Source organism: Tyto alba, unplaced genomic scaffold (assembly GCF_018691265.1).
Source record: "Tyto alba isolate M040663 unplaced genomic scaffold, T.alba_DEE_v4.0 Super-Scaffold_10, whole genome shotgun sequence".
NCBI lineage: Eukaryota > Metazoa > Chordata > Aves > Strigiformes > Tytonidae > Tyto > Tyto alba.
The window spans coordinates 20804460-20831332 of NW_024881262.1; the positions used below are offsets into that span (position 1 = coordinate 20804460).

The window sequence follows — 26873 nt, forward strand, 5'->3', positions numbered from 1 at the left end:
CCTCCGCACCGCCGCGCCGGGCAGCGAGGCGGGCGGCGGGCTTGGGCCGCGGGCAGGGCGGGCGGCGCTCAGGCGGCGCGGCGGGGGCCTGGCGGGCGGGGGCCTGGCGGGCGGGCGCGCAGGCGCGGGGCGGGCGAGCCGGGCGCCGCCATGCCGACTGTCAGCGTGAAGCGGGACCTGCTCTTCCAGGCGCTGGGCAGGAGCTACAGTGAGTGTCCCGGTGGCCCGGCGCCCCCCGGCCGCGCTGCGATCGGCCGCGGAGCCTTCCGCCGGCTGCCCCCCGCCCCGGCCGCAGCCCCGCGGAGCGGCGAGGGGCCAGCCCCCCCGCCCGCAGCCCCGCCGCGCTCGTTGCTCACCCCGTGTCCGCGGAGCTGAGCTGAACTAGCCCGCGGGGGAAGGCGCGGGCTGCGCGGCCCTCAGCTGCTCACACGCCCACGGCGTGCCAGGCCAAGCCGCGTGGTCGCCCTGGATCCCCCCGGCCTTTCGGCCCGCGGCGTGCTGTCCGAGTCCACGGCGCCCCGGGGATCGGGACCGCGCGTTTGCAAATCGCGGCTGCTGGTTGGAGCTGCACAGTCTGCTCTGGGAACTGGTTGAATCAAAGAGGAGAGGGAAGAGGTGGGAACAGGCAAAGCAAGCAATATCGGCTTTTCACTTGGTCCCTCTTCCCCAGCTCTTCGGAAACGTGACTTAAGAATTTTTTACCTGGCTGAAAGCGCGTTTACGGACATGCAGCAGTTTATTTAGCCCATGCTGGAGTTGGTAGGCTCTTAAGACACACGGGTGCAAATGTCCATTTCCAGATCAGGGTTGTGTTACTCACATGTCATAACACAGTCGATGCAACCTCTGTATGACAAGCTGACTGATGAAAAAAGTAGCTGTTGACAGAACCTGTCCAGTTACTCCCTCCTGTGTTCGTTATCTGTTCAGGCCAGAGTTACACCCTGACAGATATGGCTGAGGAGCTGGAAGTGGAGCTAGGCCCCGAGGCTGAGAAGCCCTTGCTGGGACTGTAAGAGTAACACATCAGTAAATGCAATATGTACTAAAGAAACGGCTACTTGGATGCAAATATAAGTAAAATTCTTTAAATTACCTTTTTTTTTTCAAAACAGCATTAGGTATTTGGTTTGAAAACATTCAGAACAAACACAAAAAAATTCTTTAAAAGTCTGAGGTCTGCATATTAATCAAAATTCACCTTCTTCCTTCACAGCCGATGAAGAATTTAATGAGCTTTGCTTTGAGTTTGGTCTTGAGCTTGATGAAATTGTAAGTAGTGTTTGTTACTTTTTCGGTAGATGTGGTGTACTGACAGCAATCAGATTTGATAAGAGTTTGTACTGCATTATTTCCAGCATATGCCCTGGTACAGTGTTGGCCGATGCCCTCTAGCTTGTACCAAGACAATGTCTAGGCAAAGTCTGGAGGATACCATGCCCCAGGTATCCTCAAAAAGCCATGTGGACAAGACTTGAGGGTCCCCTAGACCTATATGGTCTTTCAGCAGTACTGCAGCAGGCTTTCCATCCTGAAACATCCTCATACATCTCCATACCACAGCGCAGAGTATCTAACACGTACCTTTAGGTTCTTGTTCTAAAATACTGTTGTAATAGACTGTATTAACCCAGGTGTTCTGATTCTGAAAAAAAAAAAAAAAGACATAGAAAAATTACTGTCTTGGAAGCAAGAGACCCCAAGATAGCATATTGCTATACTTCATGGAGGTCGGGAGTCTGTGCCACCTGGTCTTCAGTCTCTGACCCCATTTTATTTAGCAGCGTAAATACGGCCACAGATCACGTATTGAATGTATTTTACAAGATCTGTTTGGCTTTATTTTATATGCATTCTTCTGTGCAATATCCAGAAAAATGTAATTGTCCTGGGCATTGTTACCAAAGTTATAACTACTTTAAGGTTTTGATTTAGATTCTGTACTTATGAAAATTTGCTAGAACTGTTAACTGTAGCCACGTAAATCTTGTTCAAGTAGACCTGTTTTTGTTTTGCTCTTTAATTTGAATTAATCAAACTTCCAATTATGCTTGTCAAAAGATATGTGAACATCATATGTTATCCTTTATTTCAGAATAGACTTGATATGACAAATCATTTGCCAATCTATTGCCAAAAATAAGGTCTTGTTTCTTTACTGGGATCTGCTAACCGGGAGACTTGTGCTTCTGTAATCTATTTTTTTACAATTCAAATCCTAATAGCGATCTTTTTTTTTTTTGTTTTGGTTTGGTTTGGTTTTGTTTTTTTGTCTGTATACTGCATTACAATCTCTGAATCTGAGAAGGACTTAGATTATATGTCATTTTTGGTATTTGGTGCGTACATTTGCTGTATAAAACCAAATTACACTGTTAAATTTCTAATTAATACAATTTTTCATATTATCTCACTATCATACTCCTGCCAATGTTAAGATATTTCATGTTAAAAATCATATTTTTGCTTAATTTCAGACATCTGAGAAAGACATTATAAGTAAAGAAAAAGGTGAAGAAAAGGCAAAGGGTGCATCTGACACCGTTCTATATAAAATTGATGTTCCTGCCAACCGTTATGATCTTCTTTGCCTCGAGGGGTTGGTCCGAGGACTGCAGGTCTTTAAAGAAAGGTAATGCAGAGCTGTGAGGTGTTTGAGTGGTTTGTTGTTTGTTTAAATACAAGTCCGTTTCTGGTCAGTAAACAAACATGCCACTTGCTTGGATTTCGAGTATGATCTCATGTGTAGGTCAGATTTGTCAGATGTTCTTCTGGAGAGGATCTATCGTATATTTCTAAAAGACTAGAATGTTACTGGGTTTTGGATCTGTTCTAAAAAATTTTCAACTGCTGTTCCGTTTGAGACTCCTGCAGAGTTCCTTGTGATTCTCTGCAAAAAATACCAAAACAAATGATATATTTCACTTTTCTGCTGTGACTTTATCTTCTTGAGTCCTTCCTTTCTAGTTCAGTAATATGTTTACTATCCTATAGAAAACAAGTTCTAAACAGTTAGCTAATTTACATGCCAAGAAATGTTACCAAGAAACTTTCCTACATATAAATGTTGCTACATTTCTGAAGTTTCCTGCATTTGGGGAAGTTTCTTTTTTTTTTTTTTTTTTTCAGTTACAGACTTATTTCTTGTTTTATTCTAGGATAAATCTCCCCAGGTACGAAAAGATAATACCAGCTCAGGGTGAAGGTCAGAGGCTGATTATCACTGAAGAGGTAAAAGTGTTTACTGCACCATTGTAAAATTATTGAAGAGTTTCTGAACTAGAAAGATAGATATCAGTACCAATTTTATAAGAGTAGTGAGACTGGAAATCTTATTTGCAGAACAAGAGCTAAAGAAATTTAAATATCTCTACTCGTTTTTTATTTTTAGGGAAGGTGAGGGGGACAAACAATAGACAAATTATTTTGTGTGAACCTAGTAGCAGATCAAATCAAAATTTCAGATGTTCACATTGCATTGACCTGCTGGGCCATTACACAGTATATTGGAAACCTTGTCTCTAGCAGACCTGGAGTGAGTTTGTTTTTTTCCCTTGGGGATTCTGATGTCTTTCCATTAATTTTCCTTTTAATTACTACTTTACAAAAGAGGATTTTATGAAGAAAAGTGCACATTTAATCAGTTTCAGTGTCGTATATTATGTGTACTTGAAATTTACAATGTGTTGCTGTTGCATATTGCAGACTGTCCACATACGTCCTCATGCTGTAGCTGCAGTCCTTCGTAATATAACTTTTACCAAGGATCGTTACGATAGTTTCATTGATCTCCAAGAAAAACTACACCAAAATATTTGCAGGTTAGTCCTTAAGTTCAAAGTAGTGTATAGTGTCTATGTGTACGATTTTATCACATGTTAAGACTGCACATCCCTATTGGAGAGAGGCATTATATTTATGCTAAGGAAAATCTTTTATAGCAGCTCTCTTGATCCTTCTAATTTCCTTGCCTGTTTTCTGCCTGCTCTCAATGCTTTTCAACATAAATAGCTGTTACAGCCTTTACAACAGTTGAGAAAGAACCGTTTTGTGACAGTCCAACTGGATTTGCCTTTGACTGTTAGGTGTGTTGTTAATATTTATTAAAATGTTATTCATGAAAATAATTTCTGGGCTTCTCAAACTTGCCCTTTGACTTCTTCAGTAAGTTCTATGAATGCATAGAATTATAGAGCATCATGGGATATTATTTTAAAGGAACTCCAAATATTACTAGTAAAATCATTATTTTGCCTTCTTTCTTTCTAGGAGAAGAGCATTAGTAGCAATAGGTACCCATGACTTGGACACCGTCTCTGGTCCATTTACTTATACAGCTAAAGCACCTTCTGAAATTAAATTCAAGCCCTTGAATCAATCCCAGGAGTACACAGCTTCACAAATTATGGATCTCTATAGGGTAAGAGGGATTTTTCAGACTTGTTGCACTAAATGCAGAAAGATGAATTTGCAAGGCTTAATGTGTCATATCCTTCTTAATAAGTGTTGTTCTTACAAGTAAAACACAGTTATCTTCTGTAGCTTCAGCCAGTGAACATTCCACATTTTGTTTATTCATGAGAAATGCATCTTTCATTGTACATGAAAGATGGCATCTTGTGGCTAAGCATAACTCTTATAATAGTGGGTTTGATATTAACTCTCAGATTTATCAACACAAAGGCTGCTTTTCATGATGCTCTTAATAATACTGTAAAAGGGTTGTATATTTATCTATCTACACTGGTAGGAAACTCAGTGTACAAAGCTGAGAACAGCTTGGGATAAATAATATCAAATTTTCAAATGTAACTTTAATTTGGCCAATTTACTTGGGGAAGATGTAGAATTATTCACCCAACTACCTATTAGGCAAGTGTACCTGTGTAAAAGGCTCAACTTAAGTCCGGCACTGCTCTTGGCCCAGCATCCTGATGAAAGGATTCTATCAGATCTAGTTTTATGACGTTTATAGGGGCCACTTTAAATGTCAGCATTTGAAAGCAATACTATTGTCACTGTCATTACAGTGCCCTGCTGGAGCACACATACTGGTCACAGAGATAAATAAATAAATAGATATACATTTAAAAATATATAAATATATATACGTATAAAATATATAAACATATGTTTATACTTACATATTTATAATTTTATATCTGTATATAATATATATAAATATAACCATATATAAATGTAATAGATACTTTAATATCTAAGTATATATTTAGCTATTAGGTGTTTTATATAAAATATATATATAATATAAATATATATATGGTCATAGAGATAAATAAATATATCTATGTATAGATAGATAAAGTTTTCTGACTACTGATAAGAGAGCTAGGAAGCAATGGGTATCATAGGGACTAAAAGTAAGTGGTGCTTTTGGTGCAGCATACACCTATGTCATTGGAACAGATGTAAATTTTGAACCAAATTTAATCACAAGGGTGTCAGTATTCAGCAATTTATAATTGAAAGTACTGCAGTGTTAATTTTTATCACTTCTAAGGAAAGTTCCTATAAACTAAGGATGTATGCCCATGGGTTTGGCAATGAAAGGTCTGCCATGGTGAACAAGGGCATCATTTGGACAGCGTGGCCTATGCATCTTTGAGAGAATCCATAAAGAAATAATTTTTTAACACTTCCAAAGAAAACCAAAACTCCAGTTCTCTCATTTCTCTGCCTCAGAGAGCAAACGGCTTTTAATAGTGAAGTACCTAGCCCTAAGCTCAATCCTTCCCTCTTCCAAAATTCCCATTAATCTCCCAGCAAAGGATTGCAGCACTATGGAATTTCACAAGTGAGCTAATGTGAAATTTAGGTTGTGCTTTGTTTCTCCAGACTGACAGCCACCTTCGGCACTATCTACACCTAATTGAAAACAAGCCACTTTATCCTGTCATTTATGACAGCAATGGTGTTGTTCTGTCCATGCCACCAATTATCAATGGTAAGATTACTTATGACTAGTTTATACTGTCGCTGTTATTTTGTGTGAGTCAGAGTGTTTGTCAGAAACAATGATGTGTAATAGGGATTATTCTGTTTTCTGACAATTGTTTTTCACTTAAAATGTCGTATAGCTTTCTTTCCTTCTTTCAGTTTAAATGCAGCCAGATTTTTTGCTCCCTCCCTAGGCTGCTAGTATTCCTCTTTTCTTTTCCTCAACAAGAGAATGTAAAAATCCCACTGCAAACCTCTGCATTTAGCTTCTCATACCCTTCTAGAACTCGAGAAAGGAAAGCATTTTGTTTGCATACATAGCCATTCTTCATCAGACATTTAGCTAAAAGAAGTGTGTAAAAAATTATTTGTAAACTGATAACTGTAACAGTCTGCTTTGCACTCCATTTTATGTGGTCACAGTAGGTCTTAAGCCCAGTGTATTTATCAGCAGTGTGAACCAGTTCTTGTGGATCCTTTTGCTATGACATAAGTGATTCTAGAAAACTTCAATGGCTTAAAAAGAATAAACTGGTATAGACTTTCTTGCATTGTTTCTAAACACAGGTTTCCTCTGAATGCAAGAGAAACTATGCGTGATTTTTGAGAGCCATGTTTACTGAAGCCAATTAACGATATGGCAAGAATTAGTCCTTTAACGAAGATATTTCAGTATACCTATATATTTAGGTTGAGAATCAGTAACTTCCCCTACCCTGACGGATAAAATCTGCAGTGATAATCTCTTTGGATGTATTTTTCATATTTGACCTTATCCATATCTTAATCAGCTAACCCAGATCTTCTGAAAAGGCAACTCAAACTCTGTGGCAGGGACTAGCAAGAACAACTGTTCTGAGTTGAAGGTGGTGTCAGCCACTGTGTCTGATCCTGCGTTGTTAGGCTCATTCCAGTTTTGGAGTGATCCATGCATAAGCATTGCATATTGTTCATATTTTTATCAGTTAAAAAGGTTGATCTAAATTTAATACCTGTCACTTCCAGCCTAAAGGTTTTTTTAAAACAGATAATGAAATGTAAACATCTGCATTGTTTCTTTGGATTATGTACAAGCACTTAAGTGAAAGGTTGTATTTGCTTTGAAGTGAGTCCAGGGATGCTGAATACATTCCATCTGCAAAGAGGTACAGCATCAAAGGGCAGGGAATACAAAATCCCTTTAGTCTTAAGATCTTCAGTGCACCTAACTTTCAGTCTAGCTGTGACCTAGTTTCTCAGATAGGAAACTAAAATGCAGAAGCTGAATGACTTGCTCAGGGTCAAACAAAGGAAGCAAGAATGCCCATGCGTATCCAAGTGTGTGCTTCCCTTTGCCTCCTGTGGGGTGCATCTGCGTTACTGAATGGTGCAATGAAAGGTGAGAAGGACGAAGAGGTTGGATTTGGCACAATCCAATACGGTTCTAGGACTGCTTATGTCCATGCTGCATGGTTACCAGCAATGAAATTCATTCAGGGTATACACTGCACATCTATACCTAACAGGCAATACAAGGCAGATTTCTGTACAGCTGCTCTAGATTGCTTGTGGCTTACTAACAGAACCCCACTTTTGTAGGGAACCAACTGCTGGGGGACTTTGCATCCAATCTGCAGGAGAGACACTTTTGGTGATGCCCCTGAATGTATGTTCTGCCTTGCTTCTTCCAGAAGAGAAACAGTTTTGAGTGCATCAGCGGTGTGCTTCAGTGCACACCTCATGACTCTCAGTACAGACACAAAACAAATTCATGCCGAAAAGAAAGCCATGCTAGGACCTGAATCACTAATGTAGACAAACCCATAGTGTGTTAGCAAACAGTGTCAAGAGATTGTGGTTATTCACAGAAATAGCTATGGACATTCATCAGTGTAAACCACTTTTTAAAAACCATTTCATACATTTCTGTCCAAGGCCGCGTTGCACATGAAATGCAAATGTGTTACTAAAGCCAGGAAAGAGGAGATGCTCTGGAAGTGCAGAACCAGTTTGCAACCAGCAGATGGCTGCTCTCCTGCTAGTTTGCTTCAACTGGATACTGATACACCAGTAGATCTGTGTGTCTTTCAATGGAAAGTATAACCTGGTCAGTAAATCTGGTCTGTCTTTTTCCTCTGTTTGATTTATAAATTTAAAAGTAAAAAGAGCTGCTATTCTGGTAAGAACCGTGAATGTTGGTGCAGCAGGCATTGTGGCTTTTTAAGCTGTGGAAGATGACAGTGGTCTTTCTGAATCACAAAAGGAGTCAGTATTGGTGTCATTGCAAGAAAAATAGTAACATTTTTTAACATCTTTTTGTCTTTATATGTTTCAGGAGATCATACAAAAATAAGCGTAAACACCAGAAATGTGTTTATTGAATGTACAGGCACAGATATTACAAAGGTAAATGAATCTTTCCTGCTTTTGATATGCTGCAATATCATTATTTTCCCTTGGGGTTGTAGGGCTCCAATACACAAAGACCTGCAATAGCCAGGCATTTACTTTATGGAGCTGACCTACCATTGCAAGAGGGCAGAACAGGCTGTGGGACTATGTGGTTGTAGGCTTGCTGTATAGACCATGTTGCATTTTCACTGGATACTGGTTTTACTGTGTCTTTACATTGATACTAAGTGTTCAGTTTGTACAAGAAAGTAATTTAAGTAATTGGGTGGGGGGTTGTTGTTGAACACTTTTTCTAAATCTGAAAGGCTTCAAAAAGAGTAAAATCACAGAGACTGACTGTTTTGCTGGAATACTCTTTGTAAAGAGTCACTTTGTCTCCTACTTAAAATTTGGGCTGAGAGAAGCACTTTTTCTTCTTGGTTATCTTTTTCAAGCAGGGATGCTGTGCAAATAATTGTCAAATAGAAGTCTTTCCATATGCAAATTTTGTAACTTAAAGCTGAGGCGTGAAAGCCTAGACGTTATAATTGCCTGTTCTTGAATATAGGTTGTGCATTCATTGATAGTTTCCCTAAAGTATATATTCTGACATTTAATAAAACTTACTCTACTACACAATGTGTTAACAGCACAAATTTGCACATTGGGGGGTGGCTTTTAAGCAAGCCAATAACTTATTCTTGCTACTGCTCGCCTTGATAGTAAAAATAAAAATGCTGCTGTTCAGTTTACATGAAGGAAATAATACTGTCAGGCATAAAAAAACCCCTTGTAGAATGAGAAGCTGATCTGAATCTCATGATTATGTTCTGTTATATTAATCTCTTAAAATATTAAATTTAAAAAAAAAGATTTTGCAGATGAGGTTATTTGATAGTATATTTCTAAACAATGCAGAGTCCTTCAGTCCCTACATTCTCATTTGGAACTTCAGTGAAATGACTAATTAGACTAAAGGTTGGGAAGACCCAGTTCCAACTGGTAATAAAGACCCTGTGTATCTTCAGAACAGAGTTTAGCAAAGATATACAGATGCTTTAGAACATTGAAAACCAAATATTTCAAGTTTTTTCATAAATGTCTTTGCAGCAGTATTTTGCAAAATTCAATCTAGTATTCTAGACTGCTAGGATTTTGGTTGTTGAGCTGTTAAATAGAATAGAATGAAGAGAGTGAGACAAGATTTTTTTCCCCTATTTTTTGTTAAGATATTTTGTCTGCTTCAACACAAGTAGATGACAGATTTCAATGTGATTATTATCTTTATCTTGTAGGCAAAAATTGTTCTTGATATTATAGTCACGATGTTTAGTGAATATTGTGAGAAGCCATTCAGGTGAGTATAAATTTCCAGTCAGAGAGATAGTACCTTTGGGCCATGCGTTAAAAACATTTTTACATCTGTTTTTCTGTTTCTCTCAGTGTTGAAGCAGCAGAAGTAGTTTATCCTAATGGGAAGACCCACATCTATCCGGTAAGCATAGTGATATGTTATCTCAGTGTCCTTGGGGAAAGGATTTTATTTACACAAAGTCTGGTAAGAGTGACAGTTGTCTTCTTTTTCTGCAGAGGCAGTATATACAGGTTCTGAGGTCTAGTGTAGAAGCTCAGCTTGGCACTATCTATATATGAGTCAGTGCCTTCTCTAGCCTCTCAAAAAATAACTCCAGCTTCCCCTTATCTAGGAAACTCATTCTGAAGCATTTCTGCTAAGGCTAAAAATACAATCTCACTGTCATAGCATGATACTCCAAAAAGAAGGGTAGGGTTTAAAGTTACGAGTGGTAACCACTATTGTGGTTCAGAGTTCATGTGATATGAACTTTTTCAGGAACAAGTAAAGATTGCAATCAAAGGTCATAATCTGTGTCTAAAGCCTTTAAAACCTCTGTGTTCCAAATCAGGAAAAATGAATGCAGGAGGAGGTCCCTTCAGCCTTAAGCCAGTGGACAGCAGAAATCAGCCTCAGCGTAACTTACTTATCAGATCTGGAAGCTTTAATGCCCTTCAGTTTAAAATAACCTTGTAACACTGGATTTTTCAGTCTTTCACTTTATAGACTCCAACTACATAAAGGTCTATAAGGCAGGATGTTGACATCAAGTGCAGGTTTGCCTGCATTCACAGTCCCAGACAGACCTCTCTGCAGTAATGGAGTCTTACTTTGCTGTTGTCTTAATAAGTATAAAGAAGGCAATTCCTCCTGTTTCCTGAAAGTAACTGAAGACAAACAGGAATCTGGCTGAGTTCATAAAATCAGATGTATCAAGCAAGTACAAACTTTTCAGAGGGCAAAAAACCTTATTTTTACTGAGTTTTTCTGGTGGTGTTTTAGCTTTTTCTTTTAGCAAAGTCAGCTTTAATCAACAGAGGAGAGACCTAGAATTCTGAAGACATATCCAACAAAACAGCAATCTCTGCAGAAACAAAGAAGCCTCTCTAGATAAAATAGAGAAAAAAATCCCCAAAGTTTTAGATGCTAAGGTTTTTAAGGATTTGTAAATCTGGTAGTTTAGGAACACCTAAGTAAATACATACAAAATAACATTCTCAAATATGTTGCAAACTTTCTAAGTAAAATACCAGTAGATACTTCTGTGGCAATATGGAAATAGAAAGTTTTATTTCCTTTTCCTCCTAAAAGTCATTTGATCTGTACTAGACCATGCGATCTCATGCATGACTATTCAGTGCTTTAGGGCTTTGACTTAGGATGAACTGGTGACTAAAACCTTTCAGAAACTGTTACTTGCATATATCAGAAATTATCGGAAGTTTCAATAACAGGGATTTCATGCTACACTCAACCTTCTAGCTTAACCAAGAACAGCTTTTGCATCACGTACTATAATACTTTTTCAAGAATCCTGTTATCTTAAAATATTAAGTTTAGCCTAATATCCCACACTTGTCTTCTGTTGCTGTAATGTTTAGTATCATAATTAGAAGGAGCTATATATCTAAGATGTCAAAATTGAATCCTTTTAGGTAGAAATGGCAGGCATTGTGTATGCTGAAAAGCTCTGTCTGTCTTTTTAGGAACTGGCTTACCGAAAAGAGAAGGTGAAACCTGAACTCATTAACAAGAAAATAGGAATCAGGTGTGTTACTGCAAATGAAAACATAATTTTTACTCATAAACATTTATAATGAAGAAGTTACTAGAAAACATTGATTATTGCATTGTTTTTGAAATGTTTATGCAGTTTTGGGAGTTTTTAATTTATCAAAAATTCAGGGGTTATCTTGGGTAATTAGATCAACTCTGTAAGACTTCTTCCCCTGTTTTCATGGAAAGTGAATGATTCTTTATGGTCTCGCTCAACTGTTATGAAGTAAAGAAAAATTACTGTCTCAGGAGTCAGAATCTGAGCTGGTTCTGATGGAATATGAAGTCTATGTACAGTCCATAAAGCACTTGGAGATTCTTCAGGATATAAGGCAAATGCAGCAGAAACACTGATTACTTTAAAAAGCCAGTCAATATAGTGCAAGATCCATAAATTACTACTCTCTTTGTTTTGTTTCAGTGAAACTCCATCAAGCCTTGCAAAGCTGCTGACTAGGATGTGTTTGAAGTCACACGTCACAGGGAATGGGAACAATATAGAGATTGAAATCCCTCCTACCAGAGCGGACATTATCCATGCATGTGATATCGTAGAAGATGCAGCAATAGCTTATGGTTATAACAACATTCAGATGACTATTCCGAAAACGTACACCATAGCTAATCAAGTAAGATTGCCCCTTCAAGTAAATGCTCTGTTGTCAGTAAATGACTAGTGCATGCCAGAAGGGCTTTGGGGAAAACAGAACCTAGGAATTAAATATTTTGACATGCTTTGCCTTGAGAAGTATTTACCATGGATAGGATACAAAACAGATGCCCCACTGATTTGAATAAGTCCAAGACCAGTGGTTGCTGGTACTTGAAAAAAGACAGGGTTTAAGTAGGGAGCCCATATTAAATCTCTAATTGGGAGATTCATTTCCTCAGGCAAGCCTAAAGGCAGCTGGCTGATGCTTTCAAAAATTTTAAGCACACAAGCATAGTGCCCCCGTAGTGAATTCATTGTAATGTAACAGGCAGAATCACCTCAGGAAAGAACACAAAATATGTTTTTAGATGGAAGCTGAAAACTCTTTTCTTTCATTTTAGCTCCCCCTCAATAAGCTCACAGAACTTCTGAGACTGGACTTGGCAGCTGCTGGATTCACTGAAGCGCTCACTTTTGCCCTGGTATACTGGTTTCATATTTTTCTTAGTTGCATGTTGGAACAGTGATGCAGCCAAAACTGCAGAGGATGGTCTGAGGCTATGTTGTTGCATAAATGTACCAGTATTATCTGTTACTGTTTTGGCAGGTGATTGTTTGCTAGTGCTTTGCAATTACAGTATAATATTTTGTGAGTTTGTAGGTCAAAGAAATTGAATGAGTCACTGTTAATGTGTCCTGTACTTATGAGTATAGAGGCAAAAATAGGTGAAGTACTGTTTTTAGTTTAACATTATAGGATGAAATCATAAGACAGCAAGTCTCTCTCAAGACTTTGATCACCAGGATAATGTAAAATTCATTGTAGTTTGATAATCAAGAAAATAAGCATTAAAATTTAGTACTTTCTGGTGGATATTACTACAGTTTAGAGATTACTCTGGTTTTATTTGTCTCTTTTTATACTGTCACTTGCCCATGATTCCTTGCATTAGATACCAAGCTGATATGTAATTATTCAGTCAGCAAAGAGTTTATTTTAAGAATACCTATAAAAAAGTTATAATGCACACAGAGGGGACACAAATTCCTCTGTAAATTTCACCACTGGTGGGTTGGGTTTTTTGTTTGTTTGTTGAGGTTTTTTTTTTTGGCATGGAAAAACAAAGAAAAATACAGTAAATTGTTACCACTGGTTGCAGGTATTAGTCATATTATTTGTTACAGCCATGCCAGTAATCTTTTACCAAGAATTAGGACTGTGCAGCAGCATGTGCTACTCCAGTACTAACAGCTGGCATAATTTCTAATACTGAAAATTTGCAACAGGATTGTTTTGTTGAAATAAAATGTTCAGTAGGAGACACAATCTTTCTCATGGCCACTTGTTCATTCCCCTTTGCCATAGTTGTGAACTGGATCAGAGAACCTGATCTACTATTAAAAAAAAAAGTTAAGTAAACCCCCATGCCCTCCAAATGTATATGCTAACTGTCCATACACAGAGATTGGCATAGTCAGCTATTGAAAATATACTATACATTTTAGAAAATCCTTTCTGTTGCACGATCTGCTCAAAGCCTTTGCCTTAAAGTACAATTTGTGGACATTTAGTATGTGGGGAGCTACCATCACATAAACTCTGTTAAAAACTCTATGGAATTTCTCAACCTTTTCCCAAACTTAAAACTTACTAGATGACCAGAAGTGTACATCCCTGAAAGTACACAGCCTTTTAAGAGATAGTTATCTGATCACAGATTATTTTTTTATAACTTACTCAAAGATTTTTAAGATACAGTGATGCAGGCTCCTAAAACCCTTACATGCATTTGAAAAGTTCAGGTATTGCAACTAAAGTTGGCAATCCAAATGGATTGAATAAAATTTTAACATCTTCAGATTTCATGGAGCTTCAAAACCAAAATTTGGACTAATATATTACAGTTTTAGTATTTTGTTATTAACTCATTTAAGTAACCAGGACATAACCAGTATTACTTCCTGCAGTGCTCGTATTTGACAAAGATATTCAGACTATCTGTGGTAGTACCATGTTGGGGAAATATTATGTATAACATGATCAAGCTTTTATAGATTTTCTTTTTCCATTAATAAGTATAATTAAATTTTTTCATCACGGAATAGGTAATATGCTTAAAAACTTTGAAAATATTACGTCACTAAAACTGAGGACCTTTATGAACTGCAACAGCATAATTTTGTAAGATCACGCAGTATATCGTGTTATCACATTACATATTTGTTTTTCTGCTATGGCATGGTGAAACCCAAAGTCTGCTGTGTCACCAACACTTTATTAAAATACCAACGTGAGGCCTATGACTTTAGCAAATATCAGTTATGCTACAACATTCTGTAGCCCTGTGTTATATGACAAACTGCTTATGTATTTGTGCAAACAATCTGTTTCTTGGTTTCAGCCCCAAATAATACTCGTACAGAGTATCATTGCTTTCTGTGAGGAGCTCAAATTGAGCCAAAATGCCGTTAGTTAAATCACAGTAACATAACATAGTTTAGATACACATCTGAAAACTGTTTAACACAGTTTTCCCCTCATAAGGTCAGGATTCATTTAAGATTTTATTTTTTTGTATTCACTTCTTCAGATGATATCATCTGCTCATTTTCCTTACATTTGGTCTATCAACACACTTTTCGGAGTGCTGCCAGTGCAAAGGGAACGCTTCTGGGAGACTGCAGTATATAGCAAATCCTCAATTACATGCCTAGTCTGCTATTGGTTTCTTTAATACATTAATAAAGTTATAAATTCTGGAAATCTGTAGTGTGGATCCTATCAGTAGCATCTGTTGCTGTATGTGCACAGACATCATCTGAGTCTTACAAAGTGCATGTGTATTGCTTTGCTGACCAGCTTAAAAATACACCTTGAGAATAAGGGCTTTAAAACTATTTCAACTCAGAAAGTTTAAAACAACAATAGTGAACTATGAGAATTCTATGCAGCTATGAAAATTGGAGGCTTGGCCACATGATCTGTTTTTCATAGACAGTACTTTACTTTCTGTAAGCAGCCCCAAGGGATTGTTTTCTCTTTGTGAGAAAGCTCGGGTACCGTTCCCTTTACAAGTGCTATTTTTGGAATAAAATACTTTACCCACTTCAAGTCAGGGGGCAGAATATGAGGTTCTGTTTTAAAAACAGATGAGAGCAATCCATGAAAGAAGCCTCAATAAACACATGCCTTTTTAAAAAAAAAAAAATCCCCTAGCTTTATTGTCATTTGTAATTAAGATCTGTAGATTGTAGATTTGTAGACTGGGCTTAATTTTTATTATGAGTGGGTGTTGCACATGAGATTGTATATTACGGGGCCTCAGAACAAGTGCTACAATTGCATTATTCATCCTTGATAACCAGTTTCATCATTGGCTTACTGTCTGTTTTAACTACTTGACCTTAGTGGTTTTTGTCTTTTCCCCTCAGTGTTCTCAAGAAGACATTGCAGATAAACTTGGCATGGATATCTCTGCAACAAAAGCAGTGCGCATTGCAAACCCCAAAACAGCAGAATTTCAGGTGAGATAATTCAGGTCAAATTTTGAGAGCCACATTATCACAGATTTTATACTTAAAAAGTAAAGAAAGGAACCAACAGGAAATAAAATTTATAAACTACAGAGCTACTTCTCCTGCATTAAAGAGGATGTGCATATTTACGTACCAAACTTGCTAGCCATCATTTTCTGTTACTCTTTCACTGTAAAATACCTGATTCGGTGTGAAGTACTATTAGCTTTTCAGTAACGTAAAATACCATGTTGTGTGTGACATCATGTGGCAAAATTGAGCTGTCTTCTTACAGAAAATCCCAGATGAATGGTAACTCTGACATTTAGAAAACATATTCATTATAAATGGAACTACTAGACCTGGCAGTCTCTAAACTTCCTGAACACTGGATAGGAACTTTAAAAAAAAAAATAATATTATTAACCATTATTAATCTTACTTTTAAAAAAAAAATCCTGTATTGCTCTTCAAGTATTTTAATACTCATTTCTAGGTTGTTTGATCTTTGCTAAATCAGAGAGTGAGAGCTTAAGTACAATATTCTCAACAATTCTGAAAATACCTAAAAGTGTACCCATAGTTTTTATATTTTTTTTAGGGTGTGTGTTTTAAAGAATATGCTTTCTTTAGTCCATAGGGAAGGTAAATTTAGAGGCTTTTTTTTGTTTAGAAAGGTTTAGAAAAGTTTCGGCAGTCTGTGACTATTAATGTTTTGTGATTTGTGTTTTTCTTTCCTCAAAATCTTCTTCAGTAAGTCTGATTTCTCTGAGTGTCTAAAATACTTTTTTAAGTTTTATCTCTAATACTAAAAACAGTCTCCTGCTGCTCTGGGATTCAGGAACAGAAGTTTTGGGTAGCTTCCTGTATTTCCAGTTGTTTGGCACCATAAATAAGCAGTCATGCGAGACACTGTTGTAACCTGTTTAGACTATTATCACCCGTTCATATACATCATTTGGCATGGTGATTGCAACTAAGCAATATAGAACGTACCACAAACAAACAAGACTGAGTGTGAACAAAAAGAGAAAAAGTGTCAGCCCCTCTAGGCAGGTAGTTTCAGATTCCTGTTCTTCAAAGACTGGAGGCCTTTGCAGTAGCAGTGCTGCTAAGCAGTTATATTATTGGCTGAATATTCCTTATTCCAATAAACTTTCAGCTTTAGATGTTAACTGTGATGGGATTCTCAGGATGGCTTTTCCCCCATCCCATATGCTCTGCCAGCAAGACAAGGGCAGGATGATGCCAGGGACCTTCTTCCAGCTGAGTGTGCAGCTGGAACTTCACTGGTCAAGCAAAGTAAGACAAATAGACAGAAATGCTGCATGACCAATGATAAGTAACTGGCTGAGCACATGGTAACTTTTTACTTCCAGTCAAGCAGCAGACAGTCACTCCCATCCCTCTTCCATTAGATTTACTGAATCAGACTCTTCCAGTCTGAAAAAAAAAAAAAATAAAATGGAGCACTTCTAAATAAGTACTTGAATGGAGAACACAGGAAATACATGTGACCATATCTGCAAGAACAGTAATGTGATTGCCTCTTGCTTGATTTTTTGCGTATGTTTGGTATGTATTTCAGTTTGTCCACAACTGCAATCTGAATATATCAGTTGCTGTTACTTCGGTTCTGCCTATATCACTGATTGATATCAAGAGTTATAAAGATAGTATTTCAGATAGCACTTAGTGTTTCGAAAATAACGCTTAGTGTTTACCTTTTGAAGAAGTGAGAGTAAATTTTGGGGAATTTTTTTTGCACTTCTTTCTATATTATCTGTTTTTCTACCCTGCGCTGCAGCTCAAGCATCTGTGACATGGTACCTGTTCTTAAGCTCACATGCATGGTCTTTCAGAAAATGCATTATAAAGAACATGCAGAGAAATGTACGTTTTCAGGTTTAAAAATTCTAAAGCAAAGATGCTTAAACATAAGAGATAAGTACAGTATTTGCACCTGACTGCTTTTAAACTCCTCTTGTTACAAATGAGCAAAATAAAAAGAAAACTAACATTAGCTTTTTTGGAAGGTATTTCACTTGCATCACCCATGTTTGTCCTGCAGGTGGCACGTACAACCCTCCTTCCTGGGCTACTGAAAACTATTGCTGCTAACCGAAAGATGCCCTTGCCTCTCAAACTCTTTGAGATTTCTGACATTGTAGTAAAAGATCCTAATACAGGTAAGAAAAAGTTCCTCAAAATCTTTGATAATAGACGTATGTTTCCATACAAATGGTAATAGTAAGTAAATCTGTATTTCTTTAAAATGTAATAGTTGTTATATACTGCATTGGGTTTTTTTTATTTACGTGCACAGCACGAGTTAAGATATTGGCACAACAGGCTAGATTTTAGAGTGGCTAGAGATATGGTTCCATTTTAAATGCTCTCTCAAAAGTGCAAGTAAGTACATTGCAAATACTCTTAGGCATCCAAATATCCCTTAAAATCTGTCAAGAACACTGCAAGATTGCAACGATAAATGCAAGACAATTTTGCACCAAAAAAGAACCTGCACTAAATTGCTTATGTTGCTGCACCCATTTTACTTGCTCTTAATCTAGTGCTCCTTTGTATTCTTATCAGGGATGAAACTCATGAGAGAAACTACCTGCTGGTAATGTTCTCAAGTGGCACAAACCTTGGAAAGTAGTAAATACCAAAGGCATGCTGATATTACAGTACTAGAGCCTGCTTAAACTGCTGCACGCTCAAAGATACACAGCACTATGCCAACTGGAAAGCAGTATGTCTCAAGCCTGGGGATAGCAGGTTGGATTTGCAGGCAGATTCTATACTGGAGAGCTGTAATTCAGAGGAAGGTTTTGGGGTCAGTGTGTCTCAACATGAATCCCTTCTACATCTTTCTGTCATCTTTAAAAAGGCTTGCTTGTATTTGTTCTCCAAAATTACCGTCTGGAAAACTGACAACCAGTATGAAAACTCAGATTGGTAGCACAGATACAGGGTAAAGACTGGAGCAAGTCTTTGTATAAAAATGTATAAATAAATAAAAAGCTCAACAGTATGAAATTTCCCCTCTCATCTATAAAAAGATTTTCCTTATCTTTCCACTTCATCCGACTATGCTAAGAAAGCGTGGCTGCCTTTGAATTGTTCTGTAACCTTAATTATTTTATGTGAAACAGCCAAAGCAGCTAGTTCACTTTTCAAAGGCTTCAGTGAAATCCTTCCTGCTTTGGGGCCCCTTTGCACTGATTTCACTGTACAAGATCAAAATTTCAAATTATCTTTTTTTATCTGGAAAAATGTATCAAAGTGAACTGTAAAAATGGACTTCTAAATGTTAAAAATCTGTCTAAAATTTACTGATTCATTTCTTTCCATATGGTATATTAGTGGAAGAGAGTGCGCAAGCTACAACTTTTAGGAGGAAGCGCATGTACACTGAGTTACAACTGTGAATTAAGTTTTGCCTCTCAGTGAAAAAGGATGACATTATTTTAAATTCAGCAGCAGAAATGGTTCTGTTGTTTCATTATCTGGTTTCATATTTCAGTGATTGTATTTAAGGTATCTGGGATCTGCAAAACAAAGGTTTATATAAGGCATAAACAAAATGGCAAGTAAACTGTTTAGGTGATGATTTTAATTTGTAGATTATTTTTTTTAAAAAAGAAACAAAAGCCTTGCCAAGCAAAATAAGCAGTTTTAGCAAACCATGTAGACTTTTTTTATTAAATACAGACAGTTTGGTGGTGCAGCTCATTCCTTGTTGGGCATGCAGTTAGCTAGAATGCAAAAAATGTGGTACAGATGGCAGAATAGCATCAGCATTATTCAGAACCAAGAGCAGGACTATTTATCTTGGACTAAGGAGTGTGTTTCTTCTGGCTTTATAAAACCTGCAAGTTAAATTGTTACTTTTATTTTGTGTGTGTTAATTGTAGCTCTTAAAAGCTCTCATTTACGTGGATGGCTGCTGAACAGTTTTATAGTGTACTTCATTTTGATAGGAATCATTGCAACAGATGAAACTTCTGAGGCAGCAGCTTTGTACCCTGCGCTCTTGGGCAGACCTCTCATGGGTTGAGCATTTGCAGACTGAACAGTATCTGAAATTGGTTTTAATGTTATGTTTAGAATAACAACTGTCTTTCTCAAATTTAATTCTACAATTAAACTTGCCTAATAAACAGTTTGAAGGGGAGGGGAAGAAATAGCTGGTAACTCTGCAAACACTGAAAAATGTGGGGTTGTCCTCTCACATATGGAATGAGATTTCCTGCAGAACGCTTATGTCATCAGACTGACTAATTTAATTTTATTATTTCATGATTTTGGCATGCAGAATTTCCAATTAATAATTTAAAAAGTATGGGTCAAAAGAGTACTGACATTAACTGTATTTGAAATGGCATCTTGTAGTCATTCATGTGTGAATGAACCTAGCTCTTTTAAACACACTGGTTTTTAATAAAATACCTTCTTACACAGAACTCATGCTTACCAAGGTGAACTGAACATATTTTCTCTTCAGACATATCTGGCAGAAAGATTTGATGTACTAAATTAGCAAAACGTGTGCCAGATTTAATATAACTAGATGGAACCAAATCTGAGCAGAAATGTTTCTTCTCGAGGCAGGAGGAAATGTGCTGATTTTGAGTATGTTACACAGCATTTGTGTGGTTAGCTTGTAACACTAGATAGTCACTTCTGGTAGGATAGTTCCACTAGTTCAGCGTATAAATCATCACTTTACACCACCAGTCCTAACAGAGAATACCGTTTTCTCTCCCTTACCACAAAAAAATAAATTAATCCATTAGAAAATCACCTCTAACCACTGATCTTGGAGAATCTGACAAGCTTATGGTAGCAGACATTTAGCACAATTTACAACATTTGAGAGTACAGCTGCTGCCATATTTTGAAGCATTTTTCCAAACTGTCTGGAAGTGTTAGTTATAAGCAGAAAATAGTTTGGAATTTTTGTGAGGCTGAGACACAAGTTTAAATGAGCAGGTGCCCCCTTTCAGATCACCAAGTAATTTTTCTAAAGCATCTCTAATTTGGAAGGGGGCAGCATACAACACTGCTTTATCTTCCTCTGCACTCTTTTGGCTCACATATTCCTAACCAGCTGCCCATCCTTTGGATTGTTTTTTAGCAGCATCCCCAGGAAGTGCTTTGAAGTCTCAGAAAAAAAAAATATATATATAATTTAGGTTGACATACTTGGCAGGCTCATTTGAAAAATAGAAATGTTTCATGGCATGACACAAGAGATCTCTTAAGTGAGTTATAAAGAACTGAAGCATTTCTAACATCCACCAGCTTTTGCCTACAGTTTTTAATACTTTATTTTTTTTCTTCCTATTGCCTGTAGTGAATGAACTTCTTGTGTTGTAATGAAACTCTGTAAAGGAGTAAGTTTTGTAACACGGCTTTTTTGAATGCTTGAAAATGCATCCTTTCCTTTACCAAGGATTTCTACAGTTGAAAACATGAGGTATAAAAAATGTTGTCTATGTTTATTTCTGATGCTTTGGTTAAGAATAGCGATCTGAAGACACCGTTGACTATCTGAACAATAATAAAAATAAAATTCAGATAGTTATCACAAATTCTGCAACCATAATGACTCAGAGAAAAGAAGGGAATAATTCTACTGAATGTCTAGCGCAGAGAACGTGCTGTCTTAGGGAAAGGAAAAACATTTTCTTCTTTTCTGTTGCTCAGTAAATACAACATGAAAATTAATTATCTACCATTCATAACTGTATAACCGATTGGTATCTTAGTGGAGCTGGGAAACAGAGATGATTACGATGGGACTGAACAGCCAGCATGCTTAGACCAGAAATCACAGGTTGCATTTACTGGTGTTTTCTCTGTAGCTTTTACTTTTCCGTGTTGCCGTTTTAACTTCAGGACCAGAGTCTCCAGCATTATTTAACACTGCAAATTATTATAGTGACAGGAAAAAGACCCTGAGTGACAAAATGCAGACTTACTGCCACAGTGAGTTCAGCTTTCAGTGACTGATGAGAGAACTTGCAGCTGTATTGCCACATTGCTGCCCTAGAGGTTTGCAATGACTTTTGGCTCAAGAAGGCTGTGCTTTCTTCTTTTGTGTAGGTTCTTGCTCCTGCATTTTGCAGTCCTTTTTAATCCGTGTATTTCTAATCATTTGGTAAAAGTTTTCCTGTTTAGTTTTTGACATATTTTTTGTTACTAAATGGTTAGTTGGAGCAAATAAACAAGATGTAAATTTAATTTTAAAATAATCTCTAATGTCTTCTTTGTGGTAGGTATTCACAGTTCAGGGAACACTCCGTGCATGCTAAAGTTTCTGCTTGTATTTAAGCTCACAGTACATCAAGCACAAAGATTGGCTATGGCGGGTCAGACCAAAGTCTCATTTAGCCCAATAACCTGTCTGCAAGAGTAGCTAAAAGAGGTTGTCAGGGGAGAAGCACGAGAGCAGGTATGCATAGGTGACTCTTCCAGAGCGCTCCCCAGTTCTCTGCCACAAGTAGCTCAGGGACTTCCCAACTCAAAGGTGGTTCTTTGTTTGTAGCAAGCAGTAACACATTTCTTTCCTACGAACTTCCCCTGCCTCCTCAGAGCCATGTAAACTTCTAGCATCCACAAAATCCTGTGGGGAAGTCATCTGACTACTTAACTCTGTGCTGCCTGAAGAACCCACTCCTTTTCTTGTTTTGAGCTTGGCTCCTGATGATTTTCATGTCCCTTATTTCTTGTATTGAATGCAGCAGCAAACAATTGATGCCTGTAGAAAAGAACTGTCTCTTATGTCTGAGGCACTCGGTTCTGGTACTTATGCCCAGAACTATGTGGAAGAACAATTCAGGCCATAGGTGCAGCTGTAACTCCCATGAAGTCCTCAGCTGTATAGGGATCTTTAACCACATTTTCTGTGAGCAGTATGCAGTGCAGTGCCCTTTTTCCTGGGAATACTAAGTCCAGCTGACAAGAGGCCCTGACACGCTCAGTGTGAACACAAGTTGACTCTGTAAAGAACATAATTTACCCTGGTATATACTGGATTTCATGTGCCTTTCTTTTGGGTAATTTCTGGAAAAAAATATGAAAGCCCTACGTATGCAACTATGTCATATGGTGCTGCCCTACCTTAGCTTGCAGACCAGACAGACTTTCTCTTTAACTCATTCATTCTTCATTCCTTTTACTGTAGAAGTTCTTATTCCCTCTTTCCCCTCAAACATTACAATCATTTACAGATCAGAAGGATTTTTGTTGTTGTTTTTTTTTTTTTTTTTAAAAAAAAAGGGAATGCAATTGCTCTCAGTAAATACATTTCCTCCCTACATCTGATCACTGTTAAGTGGAAGAGAAAGATCAGAATGTCCATCTAGACGTGAGCAACTAGGAGACTACAGAATCCAGATGACCACCTAGAAAGGGAAGAAATCTATGCACGAACACCTGGCTGTAGCTTGTTGCACTGTATGTCAGTATTACGAAGCAGTGCAGTACAGGAGATCGGCTGACGACTCACAGTCCATGCTACATGCATGTAAGCTGTCCCTGTGACTAGCTCCACTCTGCTCCTGTGCTGAATGCCCTTGAGGGGTTGAAGCTGCTCAGGTGCCCTTCTGAAACACCTGCCCTGACTGAACTGCAGCTGAAAGGAACATGGCTCATATGCCGCAGGGTTGCTTTACAGTGTGAATAGAAGCACAGTAAGTGGGGATGATGAGGAGATTTCCTTCAGAAGTGCAAGTCTGGTCCAAACTGAAATGCAGCATATATACTTAAGACGCTTTCAAAGCATATGAATGTCCAGAAGAGGAGGACAGTCACATAAAGGGTCCTTCCCCGGTTTCAGCAAACTTTGCCCTTGTATACACCAACCTTGCTGAACACGTACTTACACTTTAACCTTAAGAAGGTAAAGACCTGAAGTCAATAAATGAGTTCACTATGTTAATCAGTATTTTGAATTTCACTGCTACTAATTGGCAGCTGCGACAATAAACTTGTTACCCTGTTCCTAGATTGTTCCTCTGAAAAAGTGAAAACGTTGAAACCTACAAAGAGTAAATCTTTGAAGTAGGCCACAGTAGTCCTGGAGAGTGTGTGTTGCAATGATGTAGCCTAAATGTACAAGTACAGCATACTACTACATGCTAATTCTGAAAGTTTAAAAAAGAAAAATGCATTTTGATTAAATCAATAATGTAAGAAAACTTAGAGCAGGGAGAAGGCAGGGTTTAGACTTAAGGAACTGTCCAAAGGGGGAGACATTCGTGTCACAGTGTTGAGTTTGTACAATGTAGCATGTTTTTCATAGTTGCTTGGTTGAAGGGGTGTCCAAGATGATCATGAAAAGCATCAGTTGTGATTTGGAAACCTGTGCGTATTTAGATCTTTTCATAGGTCACTATGGTAATGTTATTACTCATTTCAAGTTGTGGACTAGTTGTTTTGTACTGGTAGTTATTCTGCAGCCAAGTTCTATAAATACTTAGCTTTCCCACCAGCATCACAAGTTTCTTGATGCTTACTTGAGTATTTGCATTTTGGCTAGTCTGTTTTTAATTTCTTTAACGCTTAACTATATTCTTGGTACCTGTCACTGTGTAGAAGATACTTGTAACAACCCTGTTTCCTGCCCAGGGCATAGGATACTTTAAATCTTTCTTTACATTTCTGACTGTGAGAGTCAATGAATTAAGAAAATCTCATTATTTCCTCAGATTATATGACAGGTGTATCGGAGAAGCCATCTTACATAGTCATTTATCTTTTCAGCCACAAGTGCCTCACAGTACAGCAGAAGAAAAATTATGCTAAAGGCAAGGTTGAAAGTGTGATAAAAGTTTCCCAGATAATGTAATTATTTCCTTCTTCTTCAGATGTAGGTGCAAGAAACTACAGGCATTTCTGTGCAGTTTATTACAACAAAAGCCCAGGGTTTGAGATTATCCATGGTTTGCTGGACAGGGTCATGCAGCTTCTTGAAGTACCACCAAATGAAGAGAATGGCTACACGATCAAGGCAACTGAAGGTAAGGAAGACAGAGCTGCAGTGCGCAGCAGAGGTTGTTCTGGAGCCCAAAGATTTCCCTACAATCTAAGGTGACTTTTTAATTATTCTCAGCAGTAGGCACTAAGGATTAATATTACTATATATGCTATCATACTGCAGTATGATGAAATGATAATGAAAAGGCATTAACTGCATTCACTAATTGTAAAATGGGATTGCTGTCTTTCTGTAAGCTGTTCTTAGTAGTTTTATATAAGTTAAGAATTGACACCTTTTTAAGGAGACTTATAGTAAAGCATATGCCATGAGCTTCGTGGACCGTTTATAATTAAGCAAGCTGCTTACAAGGGGAATTCACCAAATTGAGGAATATGCCAAATACTCACTGTATTCTTTTTGACTAACAGTGCCTGAAAGACAACTTCCTACACCTGCTCTTTTAGGTTGTAGCTTTATCCATGGCTTTTATTCATATGTACCTTTTATTTACATATTCATATGGAGATATATGCCTTATATATCTTCATTCAGAGTCTTGCTGTCTTTGAGACTAAACCTGCTGCTTAGACAAGTAGTTGTATAACGGCCCTCTTCCTTCTCCATGCATAGTGAGCTGCACATGAATTAAAAATAACATCCTTAAGTGCAAAATCTCCTCTGTGTATGTGCATATGCATGCAAGAGAGAAAGCAAGCAGGTTGACCCCATTACTTCACTGAGAGAGCGTAGGTTGATGCAAGAGAGCGAGCATCAGCAACTAAGCTATTCTGCTACCTAAAATAACAGTGTAGTAAATACAGCGTAGAAAAGCAAGACTGCAGGGGTAGCAGCTGTGATTCTACTTATACATCATAAATTGGTGTTCAGAGATATGAGACACTGACTCAAATTAACTCAGCTTGAAGTGCCTCCATTCTGCAGTTTCTGGAACAAGTGGCACTGACAGAGTCCCTGACAGCCTGACCGAGCTTGCCCATTCATAGAACCATAATGAAAAATTGTTAGATGTCTCCCTGGTTTGTAGTGCGCTGCCAAGATTCCAAACATAACACTTCAACTAAGTGGTCTCCTAGCACTTCAGTGCACATTTGTGTCATATATTGACACGCCTTTTTTTTTTTTTCCCCCCCTCTCCTGTTTTTTGACAAAGTACTATTTTGCTCAGTATTATTTAGGCAGACTTTCAAAGGGTTTATTAGAATATTGTTAGTAAGATTCCCAGGTTGACTAGAGGAATGTTTTAACAATTATACTTCTTGTTCTAATTCTACCAAGCACAGAACTGGTAATAGCAAAGCTTCTTATTTGGAAGGAGGGTGCAGTGGAGGGGTTAGAAGAGCCTCTGGGAGTTGGCTACTCAGCTGTCATTGAACTCAAACTGAACTGTTAGATTCCTTTACAAAACTCATCTGTACCTCATTTTTGAATAGACATATCAAGAGTTTTCTTTAGTACTGAAAATATTTGCAAGTATTTCATATTCCTTACTGTAGCATTACAGTGATATATGGCTGGCTTCAAGAAACTGGAAAAAAGACCTCAAAAAAATAATCCTAACCCAGTGAAGAAGTTACTTCTAGGTGCTAGTGCTGTGGGATTTGTAATGCCCCTTCAAAATTCCTGTATTCCCATGACATTACTCCACAATACATGTAGTGTAAAGGATGGATTCTGCCTTGTCATATACAATATATTACAAGCAGTTTGTGGCTTTTGGCTATAGTCAAAAAAAAAAAAAAAAGCCTACTAATTTCTGTTTCACCAGTGATTCAAAAACTCTTCTGGGATGGCATGTAGATTTCTTGCAGTTCTCCTGACATTGGAATTTAACCTTGGTAACAGTGCAGATGGTTGATTCTCTAGCGCCATAGTGAATGCAGTGTCACTGTACCAACTTATTTAAAAGACCTTCACTGCAGAGATGATTGGAAGCTGAAGTAGTTTAGGAGATTTTGTTTGGTTTTGGGTTTCTGTTGTTTGGGTTTTTATAATTTGCTTCTGAAGCTGTCAATTAAGCACGTGTGAAAGAAAGTGTCAGCAGGTGATGGAGTAAGGTCAGTTGCAGAGTGAAAAAGAAGAAAGATACCCCATCTCATCTGAAGAGGCTGCAGGATACTGAAATAGTTCAGAAAAAAGCAAGTGCAAGTTACTTGAGAGGTTTTAAATCTGGACATTATACATGGCATGGATTTTTAGATGCATCTTTATGGGGCATGCTTTTTTATTGCCTGTGC

The 26873-nt window shown here is 37.8% G+C and overlaps 1 protein-coding gene across 1 annotated transcript in view; it reads left to right on the forward strand.

Annotated features, from left to right (window-relative positions):
- Positions 1-127: 127 nt before the first annotated feature.
- FARSB (phenylalanyl-tRNA synthetase subunit beta) overlaps positions 128-26873 on the forward strand; it is a 40227-nt gene continuing 13481 nt past the window's right edge. The window contains exons 1-16 of the mRNA XM_042800696.1: positions 128-208; positions 1217-1272; positions 2478-2632; positions 3159-3231; positions 3706-3821; positions 4270-4420; positions 5857-5965; positions 8273-8343; positions 9624-9685; positions 9772-9823; positions 11389-11450; positions 11880-12087; positions 12512-12592; positions 15543-15635; positions 17698-17815; positions 24506-24658. Of these exons, the coding sequence (XP_042656630.1) occupies positions 151-208; positions 1217-1272; positions 2478-2632; positions 3159-3231; positions 3706-3821; positions 4270-4420; positions 5857-5965; positions 8273-8343; positions 9624-9685; positions 9772-9823; positions 11389-11450; positions 11880-12087; positions 12512-12592; positions 15543-15635; positions 17698-17815; positions 24506-24658 (1618 nt within the window). The 5' untranslated portion in view covers positions 128-150. The remainder of the gene's footprint in view (positions 209-1216; positions 1273-2477; positions 2633-3158; positions 3232-3705; positions 3822-4269; positions 4421-5856; positions 5966-8272; positions 8344-9623; positions 9686-9771; positions 9824-11388; positions 11451-11879; positions 12088-12511; positions 12593-15542; positions 15636-17697; positions 17816-24505; positions 24659-26873) is intronic.